The sequence below is a fragment of the Tachypleus tridentatus genome, chromosome 9 (genome assembly GCF_004210375.1).
Source record: "Tachypleus tridentatus isolate NWPU-2018 chromosome 9, ASM421037v1, whole genome shotgun sequence".
Taxonomy (NCBI): domain Eukaryota; kingdom Metazoa; phylum Arthropoda; class Merostomata; order Xiphosura; family Limulidae; genus Tachypleus; species Tachypleus tridentatus.
In genome coordinates, this window is record NC_134833.1 from 17768190 (window position 1) to 17785447 (window position 17258).

The 17258-nt window shown below is 34.9% G+C and overlaps 1 protein-coding gene across 10 annotated transcripts in view; it reads right to left on the bottom strand.

Annotated features, from left to right (window-relative positions):
* Window positions 1-14368: 14368 nt before the first annotated feature.
* LOC143224793 (uncharacterized) overlaps window positions 14369-17258 on the bottom strand; it is an 87793-nt gene continuing 84903 nt past the window's right edge. For all 10 annotated transcript variants that reach the window (XM_076453096.1, XM_076453098.1, XM_076453101.1 and 7 more), the window contains one exon: window positions 14369-16832. In XM_076453096.1, coding sequence (XP_076309211.1) covers window positions 15220-16236 — 1017 coding nt within the window. In that variant the 5' untranslated portion in view covers window positions 16237-16832 and the 3' untranslated portion in view covers window positions 14369-15219. The remainder of the gene's footprint in view (window positions 16833-17258) is intronic.

The window sequence follows — 17258 nt, forward strand, 5'->3', positions numbered from 1 at the left end:
AGCTATTGATTTGGTATCGATAGTCTATCAGCTAGAGAAGCTATTGATTTAGTATCGATAGTCTATCAGTTAGAGAAGCTATTGATTTAGTATCGATAGTCTATCAGCTAGAGAAACTATTGATTTAGTATCGATAGTCTATCAGCTAGAGAAACTATTGATTTAGTATCGATAGTCTATCAGCTAGAGAAGCTATTGATTTAGTATCGATATTCTATCAGCTAGAGAAGCTATTGATTTAGTATCGATAGTCTATCAGCTAGAGAAGCTATTGATTTAGTATCGATAGTCTATCAGCTAGAGAAGCTATTGATTTAGTATCGATAGTCTATCAGCTAGAGAAGCTATTGATTTAGTATCGATAGTCTATCAGCTAGAGAACCTATTCATTTCGTATCGATAGTCTATCCGCTTTAAGTTACATTCCTTTCTGAGAAATTTGAATCGGAAACGTATTTTTGTTTGCTGTATCGTATACACGTTCGTTACACTGTTTTATTCTTTCTTCACATGATGAGACGTGAAACTCGATACGTTTTAGAAAACAGAAGTTTTCATTGAGTTTTTTACGTCAAATCCATCTGGTGTGGGAAACATCATTAACACTGCAGCTGAACCCTCAAATTAAATACACCTGGTGTTTCTCTCACAGTCTGTTAAAAAATCGCTTTTTACAGTCTCCTTCTTTCTGACACACCCAGGTACAAAACATGGGGTGGGTCAGGAGTTAGGAACGATGAGCAGGAAAAATATGGAACTTTGGGGACAGGGAAATGAAGTGAGAGATAAAACCATGACGTATTCACACGCGAAGGCTGTGAACACAGACTGTGAGGGGATGAATACGATACGTCCAAACTCAAATGTTACACAGACTGTGAGGGGATGAATACAATACGTCCAAACTCAAATGTTACACAGACTGTGAGGGGATGAATACAATACGTCCATACTCAAATGTTACACAGACTGTGAGGGGATGAATACAATACGTCCAAACTCAAATGTTACACAGACTGTGAGGGGATGAATACGATACGTCCAAACTCAAATGTTACACAGACTGTGAGGGGATGAATACAATACGTCCATACTCAAATGTTACACAGACTGTGAGGGATGAATACAATACGTCCATACTCAAATGTTACACAGACTGTGAGGGATGAATACAATACGTCCATACTCAAATGTTACACAGACTGTGAGGGGATGAATACAATACGTCCATACTCAAATGTTACACAGACTGTGAGGGATGAATACAATACGTCCAAACTCAAATGTTACACAGACTGTGAGGGGATGAATACAATACGTCCATACTCAAATGTTACACAGACTGTGAGGGGATGAATACAATACGTCCATACTCAAATGTTACACAGACTGTGAGGGGATGAATACGATACGTCCAAACTCAAATGTTACACAGACTGTGAGGGGATGAATACAATACGTCCATACTCAAATGTTACACAGACTGTGAGGGGATGAATACAATACGTCCATACTCAAATGTTACACAGACTGTGAGGGGATGAATACAATACGTCCATACTCAAATGTTACACAGACTGTGAGGGGATGAATACAATACGTCCAAACTCAAATGTTACAGAATATATATGTGCACCAAACAGACATGACCTCATTGTTAAGATGGTCGAACTATTCACGGTTCGTGGTCTGTTTCAAGAAAATTGTTCTCCACCCCTATAGATGAGTTATAAGAGTGGCAGTCAAATCCCACTATTAAATCAATCAAGAGTAGCCCATGAGTTGATCAGTTGCCTTCACTCTACTTTATCAGCTCAAAATCAATGATGGCTACCCATAGATAGCCCTCTGTGTAGTTATGCGTAAAACGTATCTGCGACAGTAATAACAATAATTATAGTAATAATCAAATCAATTAGTTTTACTTGATGTTGTTGCCGCAAACTTTATTGTTCAAGTCAAAATCATAGGGTCCTTTGTTTAATAACAGTTCATCGATAATTTATCAATGCGTTACGTGGAATATTTGTTGTTAGTGAGAATTGTTTAGTGGCTTTCAACTTACTTAATCTGTAAGGACCCGTTTTAGAAGACAATGTCTTTAGGTTTCCAAGTCCGCTTCTGTTGATGAACCGACTGCATCCAGAAAACCGATGTGCAGAGTGCTGTAAAACTCGGTGTTTAAATCCTGTTGACTTTAACAACCTACACGGCGCTGTGGGATATTTTGGTGACGCTTTATTGGTTTTATAACAATCCTCAAAAATCATGGCCATGCTATGTTCATGAACCTCCAAGTTGACCGACTTGTATAAAATCAATCGACTAAATTCATGATCAACAGTGTACATTGTCTTAGTCTGAAGAGCAGAATTGGTTTTAGAAACAGCAAGTAGATGCATAATATCGAATAATCCGATAAGATAAAACAACAATTCAAGTTTATTTGTGTAACATATTGTGTTACTCTCAAAGCAATGTTTATATTTTAGTAAGAATCGAACCAAAGGATATGTAACCTATCAAAGACATGATTGAAGAAGATTCCATCCAAAGACACAGGTTTATTGGTTCGTCACATAAAATTACACTTATCGTTAGCTATTCTCTTAGGCCTAAGTCCTGATCAAATGAGCTCACAACATTATAGACTAGTCGTGTTTATACCTTAGAATAAAATGACGTCATAACTCACTTTATTTTTTTTCTCCTTATGATAGACTAGTTCTTTAGATATGTTACTGGGCAACAGACGAGTCACGTGACAGACACAACTAATCATATTATTAGTCCTGACTTTATGTTGAGTACTTTGGGATTTAAAAAAGAAAATTACAACAAAGAAACCTTCAAAGGTTCTAGTTGAGAAACGATTAGTTATCTTAAGGGACTATGTACTCGTCAATATGAACATTACGTAATTATTTTGTAATGACAGTAACCCAAGAGTGGTCATTTTCTTTACTAATATGTGTGTTTCTCTTTCATGTTCGTTTTCACATTTCTTGGTCAGTCAGCACCAAAATTGATACAGTGATATAGGATAACACGATAAAGGTCTGAGGGGGCTGGGTTCTCCATCTAATTTTGGTAAGACTACCAATGTTGTAACATCCCCCAGTACTGGAACGAACTATGTAGCCACTATTGATGGAGTTCTTGAAAGTAGTGTGTTTTTATTTTCAGTATTGACACCTTTATGTATTTTAATATTTATTATTTTAAGGAAAAATGTTGAGAAAATTCGCAATCGTTCGTCACAAACGAGTTTTATTTCACCTGCCCAACGTACGGGTACTCCAGCTAATTAATGTCCAAACTACACAATGTAATGTCTGCATACCTAAGAAAAACATCTTTGTTTGTTATTTAACACGTGCATTATGTAGCTAGTTTATGATGTCTGCACACCTAAGAAAAACATCTTTATTTGCTATTTAACATGTGCATTATGTAGCTAGTTTATGATGTCTGCACACCTGAGAAAAACATCTTTGTTTGTTATTTAACACGTGCATTATGTAGCTAGTTTATGATGTCTGCACACCTGAGAAAAACATCTTTGTTTGTTATTTAACACGTGCATTATGTAGCTAGTTTATGATGTCTGCACACCTAAGAAAAACATCTTTGTTTGTTATTTAACACGTGCATTATGTAGCTAGTTTATGATGTCTGCACACCTAAGAAAAACATCTTTATTTGCTATTTAACATGTGCATTATGTAGCTAGTTTATGATGTCTGCACACCTGAGAAAAACATCTTTGTTTGTTATTTAACACGTGCATTATGTAGCTAGTTTATGATGTCTGCACACCTGAGAAAAACATCTTTGTTTGTTATTTAACACGTGCATTATGTAGCTAGTTTATGATGTCTGCACACCTGAGAAAAACATCTTTGTTTGTTATTTAACACGTGCATTATGTAGGTAGTTTATGATGTCTGCACATCTGAGAAAAACATCTTTGTTTGTTATTTAACACGTGCATTATGTAGCTAGTTTATGATGTCTGCACACCTGAGAAAAACATCTTTATTTGCTATTTAACATGTGCATTATGTAGCTAGTTTATGATGTCTGCACACCTAAGAAAAACATCTTTATTTGCTATTTAACATGTGCATTATGTAGCTAGTTTATGATGTCTGCACACCTGAGAAAAACATCTTTGTTTGTTATTTAACACGTGCATTATGTAGCTAGTTTATGATGTCTGCACACCTGAGAAAAACATCTTTGTTTGTTATTTAACACGTGCATTATGTAGCTAGTTTATGATGTCTGCACACCTAAGAAAAACATCTTTGTTTGTTATTTAACACGTGCATTATGTAGCTAGTTTATGATGTCTGCACACCTGAGAAAAACATCTTTGTTTGTTATTTAACACGTGCATTATGTAGCTAGTTTATGATGTCTGCACACCTGAGAAAAACATCTTTGTTTGTTATTTAACACGTGCATTATGTAGCTAGTTTATGATGTCTGCACACCTGAGAAAAACATCTTTGTTTGTTATTTAACACGTGCATTATGTAGCTAGTTTATGATGTCTGCACACCTAAGAAAAAACATCTTTATTTGCTATTTAACATGTGCATTATGTAGCTAGTTTATGATGTCTGCACACCTGAGAAAAACATCTTTGTTTGTTATTTAACACGTGCATTATGTAGCTAGTTTATGATGTCTGCACACCTGAGAAAAACATCTTTGTTTGTTATTTAACACGTGCATTATGTAGCTAGTTTATGATGTCTGCACACCTGAGAAAAACATCTTTGTTTGTTATTTAACACGTGCATTATGTAGCTAGTTTATGATGTCTGCACACCTGAGAAAAACATCTTTGTTTGTTATTTAACACGTGCATTATGTAGCTAGTTTATGATGTCTGCACACCTGAGAAAAACATCTTTGTTTGTTATTTAACACGTGCATTATGTAGCTAGTTTATGATGTCTGCACACCTAAGAAAAACATCTTTATTTGCTATTTAACATGTGCATTATGTAGCTAGTTTATGATGTCTGCACACCTAAGAAAAACATCTTTGTTTGTTATTTAACACGTGCATTATGTAGCTAGTTTATGATGTCTGCACACCTAAGAAAAACATCTTTGTTTGTTATTTAACACGTGCATTATGTAGCTAGTTTATGATGTCTGCACACCTGAGAAAAACATCTTTGTTTGCTATTTAACATGTGCATTATGTAGCTAGTTTATGATGTCTGCACACCTGAGAAAAACATCTTTGTTTGTTATTTAACACGTGCATTATGTAGCTAGTTTATGATGTCTGCACACCTGAGAAAAACATCTTTGTTTGTTATTTAACACGTGCATTATGTAGCTAGTTTATGATGTCTGCACACCTAAGAAAACATCTTTGTTTGTTATTTAACACGTGCATTATGTAGCTAGTTTATGATGTCTGCACACCTAAGAAAAACATCTTTATTTGCTATTTAACATGTGCATTATGTAGCTAGTTTATGATGTCTGCACACCTGAGAAAAACATCTTTGTTTGTTATTTAACACGTGCATTATGTAGCTAGTTTATGATGTCTGCACACCTGAGAAAACATCTTTGTTTGTTATTTAACACGTGCATTATGTAGCTAGTTTATGATGTCTGCACACCTGAGAAAAACATCTTTGTTTGTTATTTAACACGTGCATTATGTAGGTAGTTTATGATGTCTGCACATCTGAGAAAAACATCTTTGTTTGTTATTTAACACGTGCATTATGTAGCTAGTTTATGATGTCTGCACACCTGAGAAAACATCTTTATTTGCTATTTAACATGTGCATTATGTAGCTAGTTTATGATGTCTGCACACCTAAGAAAAACATCTTTATTTGCTATTTAACATGTGCATTATGTAGCTAGTTTATGATGTCTGCACACCTGAGAAAAACATCTTTGTTTGTTATTTAACACGTGCATTATGTAGCTAGTTTATGATGTCTGCACACCTGAGAAAAACATCTTTGTTTGTTATTTAACACGTGCATTATGTAGCTAGTTTATGATGTCTGCACACCTAAGAAAACATCTTTGTTTGTTATTTAACACGTGCATTATGTAGCTAGTTTATGATGTCTGCACACCTGAGAAAACATCTTTGTTTGTTATTTAACACGTGCATTATGTAGCTAGTTTATGATGTCTGCACACCTGAGAAAACATCTTTGTTTGTTATTTAACACGTGCATTATGTAGCTAGTTTATGATGTCTGCACACCTGAGAAAAACATCTTTGTTTGTTATTTAACACGTGCATTATGTAGCTAGTTTATGATGTCTGCACACCTAAGAAAAACATCTTTATTTGCTATTTAACATGTGCATTATGTAGCTAGTTTATGATGTCTGCACACCTGAGAAAAACATCTTTGTTTGTTATTTAACACGTGCATTATGTAGCTAGTTTATGATGTCTGCACACCTGAGAAAAACATCTTTGTTTGTTATTTAACACGTGCATTATGTAGCTAGTTTATGATGTCTGCACACCTGAGAAAAACATCTTTGTTTGTTATTTAACACGTGCATTATGTAGCTAGTTTATGATGTCTGCACACCTGAGAAAAACATCTTTGTTTGTTATTTAACACGTGCATTATGTAGCTAGTTTATGATGTCTGCACACCTGAGAAAAACATCTTTGTTTGTTATTTAACACGTGCATTATGTAGCTAGTTTATGATGTCTGCACACCTAAGAAAAACATCTTTGTTTGTTATTTAACACGTGCATTATGTAGCTAGTTTATGATGTCTGCACACCTGAGAAAAACATCTTTATTTGCTATTTAACATGTGCATTATGTAGCTAGTTTATGATGTCTGCACACCTAAGAAAAACATCTTTGTTTGTTATTTAACACGTGCATTATGTAGCTAGTTTATGATGTCTGCACACCTGAGAAAAACATCTTTGTTTGTTATTTAACACGTGCATTATGTAGCTAGTTTATGATGTCTGCACACCTGAGAAAACATCTTTGTTTGTTATTTAACACGTGCATTATGTAGCTAGTTTATGATGTCTGCACACCTGAGAAAAACATCTTTGTTTGTTATTTAACACGTGCATTATGTAGCTAGTTTATGATGTCTGCACACCTAAGAAAAACATCTTTATTTGCTATTTAACATGTGCATTATGTAGCTAGTTTATGATGTCTGCACACCTGAGAAAAACATCTTTGTTTGTTATTTAACACGTGCATTATGTAGCTAGTTTATGATGTCTGCACACCTGAGAAAAACATCTTTGTTTGTTATTTAACACGTGCATTATGTAGCTAGTTTATGATGTCTGCACACCTGAGAAAAACATCTTTGTTTGTTATTTAACACGTGCATTATGTAGCTAGTTTATGATGTCTGCACACCTGAGAAAAACATCTTTGTTTGTTATTTAACACGTGCATTATGTAGCTAGTTTATGATGTCTGCACACCTGAGAAAAACATCTTTGTTTGTTATTTAACACGTGCATTATGTAGCTAGTTTATGATGTCTGCACACCTGAGAAAAACATCTTTGTTTGTTATTTAACACGTGCATTATGTAGCTAGTTTATGATGTCTGCACACCTGAGAAAAACATCTTTATTTGCTATTTAACATGTGCATTATGTAGCTAGTTTATGATGTCTGCACACCTAAAAAAACATCTTTATTTGCTATTTAACATGTGCATTATGTAGCTAGTTTATGATGTCTGCACACCTGAGAAAAACATCTTTGTTTGTTATTTAACACGTGCATTATGTAGCTAGTTTATGATGTCTGCACACCTGAGAAAAACATCTTTGTTTGTTATTTAACACGTGCATTATGTAGGTAGTTTATGATGTCTGCACATCTGAGAAAAACATCTTTGTTTGTTATTTAACACGTGCATTATGTAGCTAGTTTATGATGTCTGCACACCTGAGAAAAACATCTTTGTTTGTTATTTAACACGTGCATTATGTAGCTAGTTTATGATGTCTGCACACCTGAGAAAACATCTTTGTTTGTTATTTAACACGTGCATTATGTAGCTAGTTTATGATGTCTGCACACCTGAGAAAAACATCTTTGTTTGTTATTTAACACGTGCATTATGTAGCTAGTTTATGATGTCTGCACACCTGAGAAAACATCTTTGTTTGTTATTTAACACGTGCATTATGTAGCTAGTTTATGATGTCTGCACACCTGAGAAAAACATCTTTGTTTGTTATTTAACACGTGCATTATGTAGCTAGTTTATGATGTCTGCACACCTGAGAAAACATCTTTATTTGCTATTTAACATGTGCATTATGTAGCTAGTTTATGATGTCTGCACACCTAAGAAAAACATCTTTGTTTGTTATTTAACACGTGCATTATGTAGCTAGTTTATGATGTCTGCACACCTGAGAAAAACATCTTTGTTTGTTATTTAACACGTGCATTATGTAGCTAGTTTATGATGTCTGCACACCTGAGAAAAACATCTTTGTTTGTTATTTAACACGTGCATTATGTAGCTAGTTTATGATGTCTGCACACCTGAGAAAAACATCTTTGTTTGTTATTTAACACGTGCATTATGTAGCTGGTTTATGATGTCTGCACACCTAAGAAAACATCTTTATTTGCTATTTAACATGTGCATTATGTAGCTAGTTTATGATGTCTGCACACCTGAGAAAAACATCTTTGTTTGTTATTTAACACGTGCATTATGTAGCTAGTTTATGATGTCTGCACACCTGAGAAAAACATCTTTGTTTGTTATTTAACACGTGCATTATGTAGCTAGTTTATGATGTCTGCACACCTGAGAAAAACATCTTTGTTTGTTATTTAACACGTGCATTATGTAGCTAGTTTATGATGTCTGCACACCTGAGAAAAACATCTTTGTTTGTTATTTAACACGTGCATTATGTAGCTAGTTTATGATGTCTGCACACCTGAGAAAAACATCTTTGTTTGTTATTTAACACGTGCATTATGTAGCTAGTTTATGATGTCTGCACAACTAAGAAAAACATCTTTGTTTGTTATTTAACACGTGCATTATGTAGCTAGTTTATGATGTCTGCACACCTGAGAAAAACATCTTTATTTGCTATTTAACATGTGCATTATGTAGCTAGTTTATGATGTCTGCACACCTAAGAAAACATCTTTATTTGCTATTTAACATGTGCATTATGTAGCTAGTTTATGGTGTCTGCACACCTGAGAAAAACATCTTTGTTTGTTATTTAACACGTGCATTATGTAGCTAGTTTATGATGTCTGCACACCTGAGAAAACATCTTTGTTTGTTATTTAACACGTGCATTATGTAGCTAGTTTATGATGTCTGCACACCTAAGAAAAACATCTTTGTTTGTTATTTAACACGTGCATTATGTAGCTAGTTTATGATGTCTGCACACCTGAGAAAAACATCTTTGTTTGTTATTTAACACGTGCATTATGTAGCTAGTTTATGATGTCTGCACACCTGAGAAAAACATCTTTGTTTGTTATTTAACACGTGCATTATGTAGCTAGTTTATGATGTCTGCACACCTGAGAAAAACATCTTTGTTTGTTATTTAACACGTGCATTATGTAGCTAGTTTATGATGTCTGCACACCTAAGAAAAACATCTTTATTTGCTATTTAACATGTGCATTATGTAGCTAGTTTATGATGTCTGCACACCTGAGAAAAACATCTTTGTTTGTTATTTAACACGTGCATTATGTAGCTAGTTTATGATGTTTGCACACCTGAGAAAAACATCTTTGTTTTTTATTTAACACGTGCATTATGTAGCTAGTTTATGATGTCTGCACACCTGAGAAAAACATCTTTGTTTGTTATTTAACACGTGCATTATGTAGCTAGTTTATGATGTCTGCACACCTGAGAAAAACATCTTTGTTTGTTATTTAACACGTGCATTATGTAGCTAGTTTATGATGTCTGCACACCTGAGAAAACATCTTTGTTTGTTATTTAACACGTGCATTATGTAGCTAGTTTATGATGTCTGCACACCTAAGGAAAACATCTTTATTTGCTATTTAACATGTGCATTATGTAGCTAGTTTATGATGTCTGCACACCTGAGAAAAACATCTTTGTTTGTTATTTAACACGTGCATTATGTAGCTAGTTTATGATGTCTGCACACCTGAGAAAAACATCTTTGTTTGTTATTTAACACGTGCATTATGTAGCTAGTTTATGATGTCTGCACACCTGAGAAAAACATCTTTGTTTGTTATTTAACACGTGCATTATGTAGCTAATTTATGATGTCTGCACACCTGAGAAAAACATCTTTATTTGTTATTTAACACGTGCATTATGTAGCTAGTTTATGATGTCTGCACACCTGAGAAAAACATCTTTGTTTGTTATTTAACACGTGCATTATGTAGCTAGTTTATGATGTCTGCACACCTGAGAAAAACATCTTTGTTTGTTATTTAACACGTGCATTATGTAGCTAGTTTATGATGTCTGCACACCTGAGAAAAACATCTTTGTTTGTTATTTAACACGTGCCCACCGCTAGTACAGCGGTATGTCTTCGGACTTACAACGCAAAATCAGGGGTTCGATTCCTCTCGGTGGGCTCAGCAGATAGCCCGACGTGGCTTTGCTATAATAAAATACAAATACAAATATTTAACACCTGCATTATGTAGCTAGTTTATGATGTCTGCACACCTGAGAAAAACATCTTTGTTTGTTATTTAACACGTGCATTATGTAGCTAGTTTATGATGTCTGCACACCTGAGAAACTTCTCTATGCATATATCAAAATATTTTTTTATTTAAAGTAAGGAAAGGAAAGAAATCCTTATAAAAATACCATTATTTTATTTTATTTTCGTCAAGTTCGTTATTTATTATGTACTTTAAAAATCTAAGTTTCTTTTACATATATCAAATCACAGAAACTAATTCCCGTAATTTTCGACAACCATTTCAAAATTATCCCACGTTACTACTAATTTGTCCAAAATCAATTCAGGTACTAAGTTCAGTCTAAAGTCCTCTGTTTTGATTGGCTGTGAAATCTATAGCCGTAGCACTTTTGATTGCTTACTAACTCTCACGGTGTAGAGATATTTTAGTGGTTTTTTTTATAACAAAGCCGCATTAGGCTATCTGCTGAGTCCACCAAGAGGAATCGAACCCCTGATTTTAGCTTTGTAAGTCCATAGACTTAGGGGGACTATTTTTTCTTGGATTTTATTTTTTGTACTCTATAATTCTCTTTCTCGTTCATGCATATTTCTATTTTGTAAAATGTAACGTAGGAATACATTCTTTTTCTATCGTGAATGTAAATAATGTTTTTAACCAGTGTTAAAAAAACACTAAATGCAATGCTAAATTAGGAACGGCGAGCGCAGATAGCCCTCGTTTAGCTTTGCACGAAATTCATAACAAAACAGACCAAAAGTTATTACCACTGACGCTTAATAGTTAGTACGATAGACTAAAATTTAACGACGTCTTGTTGTAATCTGCCGCCAGTAGGGATTAAACCTCGAACCTTTACGTTCTAACTTCATAAAGACCCACTGGGCAACATTTTGTGTGTGTCTAGAACAACGAGACGCAGAAAAGAAAACGTTTTACCGAACGAACAGGTAGAAAATAAAGTGTTATTAAAATTAAATCCACTGTAGTGTGACAAAATTAGAGTTTGAAAAAAGAGAAAAAATACTTCGTTGTTGTACCCATATCTAACTTTATTTTCGCTAGCTGGATTGATAAAACCAAAACTTAAAAAAAAATTGCACTATTTGCTTGGTCTAAACTTGTTTTTGTTTGTTTGTTTTTAAGCACAAAGTTAGAATAACTTTTTACAATTAATATTTTTAAGCATGTTAATAATACTTATTTTATTAACTTATTCGTATCTTTAATACGTTCTTTAATAATTAGTTCAACTAGTAAACATAAAACCAAGTAGAATATTTAACCGAACCTCGAATCATGTTCGTAATGAAATCAAATGAATAGCCAATAGCAAATTATAATTGTAAGAAAAACTCCTCCGGTATTAAAGCAGAAATCACATAACTAATCCCACTCTTTACACCACGTAGCTTTAAATCGGACTTAATTTTATATATAATGTATTTTTCTTGATCTCCCTTAGTGGCACAGCGGAAAGTCTGAAGGCTTATATATTAAAACCTGGTTGCGATACCCGTGATTTAAACACCCTAATCAGCCCATTGTGCAGCTTTGTGCTTAACTACAAGTAAAGTAACTAGCTTCGAAATGTTTGAATTCTTGATACAATGAGAGTGATCGTTGTAACCGAAAGTAAGATAGAATTTACATTATCTGCTGGTTTCATAATTTTATGTTTGAAGGAAAATAATTACTCTCAGATTTCGATGTGCAATACGTTCTTATGTGTAACGGATTAATGATGGGGAAACCGAAGTTTAATAATGGAAATGAAACACAAAACATTTTATTTACAAGGTTCGGAAGTTTCAGAAAACAATCATTCTATCTTCAGCGAAATCTGAAAATAGTCATAAAAAGACGGTTATGAACTAAAAACCATAATGTCGTAATCACTGGTCAACTTAGTTATTAGGAAAAGTGGTAAACGGAAGGATACGAAACAGGAATTTTCAAGTTCTGTAGATCGTGCAGCATGGCCAAGCGTGTTAAGGCGTGCAACTCGTAATCTGAGGGTCGCGGGTTCACATCCCCATCGCGCCAAACATGCTCGCCCTTTCAGCCGTGGGGGCGTTATAATGTGACGGTCAATCCCACTATTCGTTGGTAAAAGAGTAGCCCAAGAGTTGGCGGTGGGTGGTGATGACTAGCCGCCTTCCCTCTTGTCTTACACTGCTAAATTAGGGACGGCTAGCACAGATAGCCCTCTTGTAGCTTTGTGCGAAATTCAAAACAAACCAAACAAACAAACAAGATCCTGCGGTAATGATAGATAAATTATTAAATGAAACATTTCGACCCCTAGATAAAAATAATTAAACTAAAGGATGGATGGCTGTAGTTAAGTTGTGATTTATTTTTGAATTTCGCACGAAGCTACACGAGGGCTATCTGCGCTAGCCGTTCCTAATTTAGCAGCAAGAGGGAAGATAGCTAGTCGCCACCACCCTGAGCCGATTCTGCTACTCTTTTATCAATGAATAGTGGGATTGACCGTAACATTATAACGCCCACAAGGCTGAAAGGGCGAGCATGTTTGGTGCGACCGGCATTAAAACCCTCAACCCTCGGATTACGAGTCGAGTGCCTTCGCCACGTGGCCATGACGGGCTTGTTAAGTAGTGGACGGTCGGTTTTGTTTAGATACTACAAAATGTTCACAGACTGGTTTTTAAGTGGCAATTTGTTTGGCCAATGTACGTGACTTTAGAGTCGCTGCACGTATATTTTTCTATATGTACACGAACCATGAATGTAAAATTCTAGAGATTTAATCTTTGTATTGAAATAGGTGTTTAATATGGAGAAGAAGTCTATATATTATTCTAAGTTAAATTTGAGGTAAAATGTTTTTGTTAAAGAAGAGTTTTTTTTTCTTAATTTGTAAGAAATGTGAGCCAATAAAGGGAAATGAAATTATGAGGGAAAATTTGGGAACGGTGTGCACATTAGTTGGTGGTTGGAATTTGTTGTTTAGAAAATTACATGTAATCTCCGTTTGAAGTTCAATCAGGTGGCCATTATTTAACACGTGTTTATATAGAAGGGTGATTTATTCGTGTAAAATAAAATAATTGTCTTATTAACTAAGTAAACTAATGATTATCGTATAATACGTTTAGTTAATAATCACCTTAATAACATTATTTTCAGATTTCGCCGAAGATGGAATTAGCGTATTCCAAAACGTTCGAATCTTGTAAGTAAGATGTATTGTGTTCCGAAACGTTCCAATCTTGTAAGTAAGATGTATTGTGTTCCGAAACGTTCCAATCTTGTAAGTAAGATGTATTGTGTTCCGAAACGTTCCAATCTTGTAAGTAAGATGTATTGTGTTCCGAAACGTTCCAATCTTGTAAGTAAGATGCATTGTGTTCCGAAACATTCCAATCTTGTAAGTAAGATGTATTGTGTTTCATCAAATGTCTCATGTGTGTTTGTATTGGATTTTTGCTTCCGATATTATTTCGAACAAATTTATTTGCTGTGATAAATGTGGTAAGACGGAAAGAAATGGATATTTCAAGTCAAATTCTAGCCTCAGCAAATATGGTATAGTTATTGATTCGAAACAGAGAGGGCGTATTAAACTTAATACAACAGAGTACACTAATTATGATAAATATTAATTTTATTCTGGTCAAGAAATTCGATGTAATAAAATAGCCATACATCAGTATACTCGCAAGTATATAAGTGATAAAATATTTTTCTCAATGTTATTGACTTTAAGATTTATTTTGTTTCTCCAAGCCTTTTATTAAATGTTCATGTGTTTGATTGTTATTTCTACTTGTTTCCCAATTGCATAGTGGTATGTCTGTGGGCTTGTACTACTAGAAACCATGTTTGGATACCCGTGTTGGGCAGAGCACCAATGACCCTGTGTGTGAGTACATAATAACAAACACGATAACCAACTTTTTGTTTTTACTTGTCCTTTGCTTTGTTCTATTGCAGATAAATGTTTTGTTTGTTTTTCTAATCACGCGAAAAGCTACACGAGAGCTATCTGCGCTAGCCGTCCCTAATTTAGCAGTGTAAGACTAGAGGGAAGGCAGCTAGTCATAACCACCTACCACCAACTCTTGGGCTACTCTTTTACCAACGAATAGTGGAATTGACCGTAACATTATAACGTCCCCACGGCTGAAATGGAGAGCATGTTTGGTGCGACGGAGATTCGAACTCGCGACTCTCAAATTACGAGTCGAACGCCTAAACCCACGTGGCCATATCGGGCCAATTACAGATAAGCAAGAAGCAATTGTATTATAGTTAAAACGTCTTTATTTTTTTAATTTTCACTTAATTTCGCACTATCTGTCACAATGCATAGGCTCTAGTGTCTCAGCAGTATACCCAAAGCCTTGCAACGCTAAAAATTGGGTTTCGATACTTGTGGTGAGCCTTTACGTATTTATGTATTAAATTACATGGGAAATATATTCAAATTAAAATATATGGATAAAAAGTAAACAAAAAATCATTGGCTATTTCATCTTTAGTTCTTGAATTGTCTTGTTGAAGTCCTCATGAAAATTAGCAGAATTTGTTCTCGTTTTATCCAAACCATCACTAAGTCTTTTTTCTGTGCTTGCAGTTAGATAGTGTCTTTGAAATGGTATTTTCAACTCAGACCATCGCGCCTTTTGTCTGAAGCTTGAATACAGATCAGAGTTTATTTCTACGGTTTCTACCGTTGAAGGACCTTTCAGCTCTAAGTAACTAGATGGATTTTGCTTTGCTTCAAACTTTCTAAGAGGTCCCGAGGATTGAGAATACCAAACCAAACTTTGAGTACCACTTTTAACTGAAAATGTTTCAATCGATGAGTCGAAATTCACTCTGTTTGCGGTCGTTGGTTTGGTGGTAGAACGGAAAGACGATTTCAGCATTGCATCTAAAGTTTTACTTGAATGAGACTTAGTAAATGATGAATGGTCGAAACTAATGTTATTCGAGCTAGAAGTACTAGATGTCGAAGGACAAATGATATGCGCTGGAGTCGGGTGCACGAGTGCTTTCTTTTGACGCGGAAAATTCATGATTTTGTTAAAACAGCGACAACACAAGTCTGTTCTGTAAAATCGACAGCTAAGAATTCGAACTCCTGCTATTATCAGGCCAAAAGCAGTGATGGCCAGGCCAATTCCCAGAATTAAAGGCCTTACTTCAGTGTTTCCAAAAGGCACCAAGAGGCCTACGAGGGCTATCGCTGTACCAATAAAGCCAACACCGAGTCCAATCACAATGAAGACGTCTGTTCCAACGTATTCTCTTCGGGTGGATATAGTAGCTGCTGAAGTTAAAGCGAGGCTACGAAGGCGTTGACGTGCCCTTATTCCTTGGAGGAGACGTGGGGGTCCAAGGGTAGAACCTCTTCCCTCTGATACTTGGCCGATTTCGTTCCGGTTCAACATCAACCACCTGAGGACTTCTGATGTGTCGTTGTCAACATTATCCTGAACTGAAAGGCTGGAAGCACTTATTTCTGGCGGATTATTCATCCTGTAGTGTCACTTTTATATAATCGTGTAACTTCAGTTGGTAAATGTAATCACGGTAAAACACTATTGTTAATGATACCTCGTATGGTAAACGGTTTCAAGTGGCAAACGTTTTGGAAATTTTCTTCTCTCTTGATGGCCTTCTATATGTTTTTCTTTTTGTCATTTATGATTTCGAGGTTTTGAAAAATGTTGTGCTAACAACAAGGTAACTTCTTGAAACGTAGCTTTGAACGTTTCGAATATTCTTTAGCGAAATCACTTTTACCAAAAACAAGAACTGTCGTTCGTGACTTCACTAAGTCATTAAAATGTCATTCTCTTTAAATCTCGTGTTGGATTTCGTTTCTGGTAGTCTTTAAACTTTTGTCAAACAAGGATTGTTTTTTATGCATGTTTCTTTATGGTTATGTAATAAAGTATAAAGGAAAAACAGACTTCCTAAATCTGATAAAACTAAGAACTCAATTGGCAAACAAATAACAGGAACAGCTGAATCCCGAATCCAGAAGACATCTTGATATAAACAAACTGCGATATTGCAAGCCAGATAAAACTCGGACAGCATAGTTTGGAATGTCAGCCTATGTCAGAATCTGTAAAGAAAAAAGAAGAGCTTATAGTTAATTTGTAAGATTCAGTTGAGGAACGTATTCGAAGAAAACTTGGATGTCTTTGAATCACGATCGAGTTTTCTACTTCGGATGTTAACCCTAAGATCACCGATGAGGTTCATATAAGCTTAATATAGAATGTCCAAACATGATTACGTAAAAAAAAAACAGAATTTTGACGATTCAGAAAAGTCGATGTTACAAAATCAGTTAATTAAAATGTTATTAGAATTTTGTTACAACAAAACGATACTCGATAAGTTAATCGATTGGACTTTAAAAAACACGACATTCAGAAATTTAGCAAGAAAACAACTTAATTTCGAAAATACGATTTAAATTATTTACAAATATTACACAGTCTTCGTCACTCATCTTCACAAGTTTCGCGTAAGGTTACATAAATGG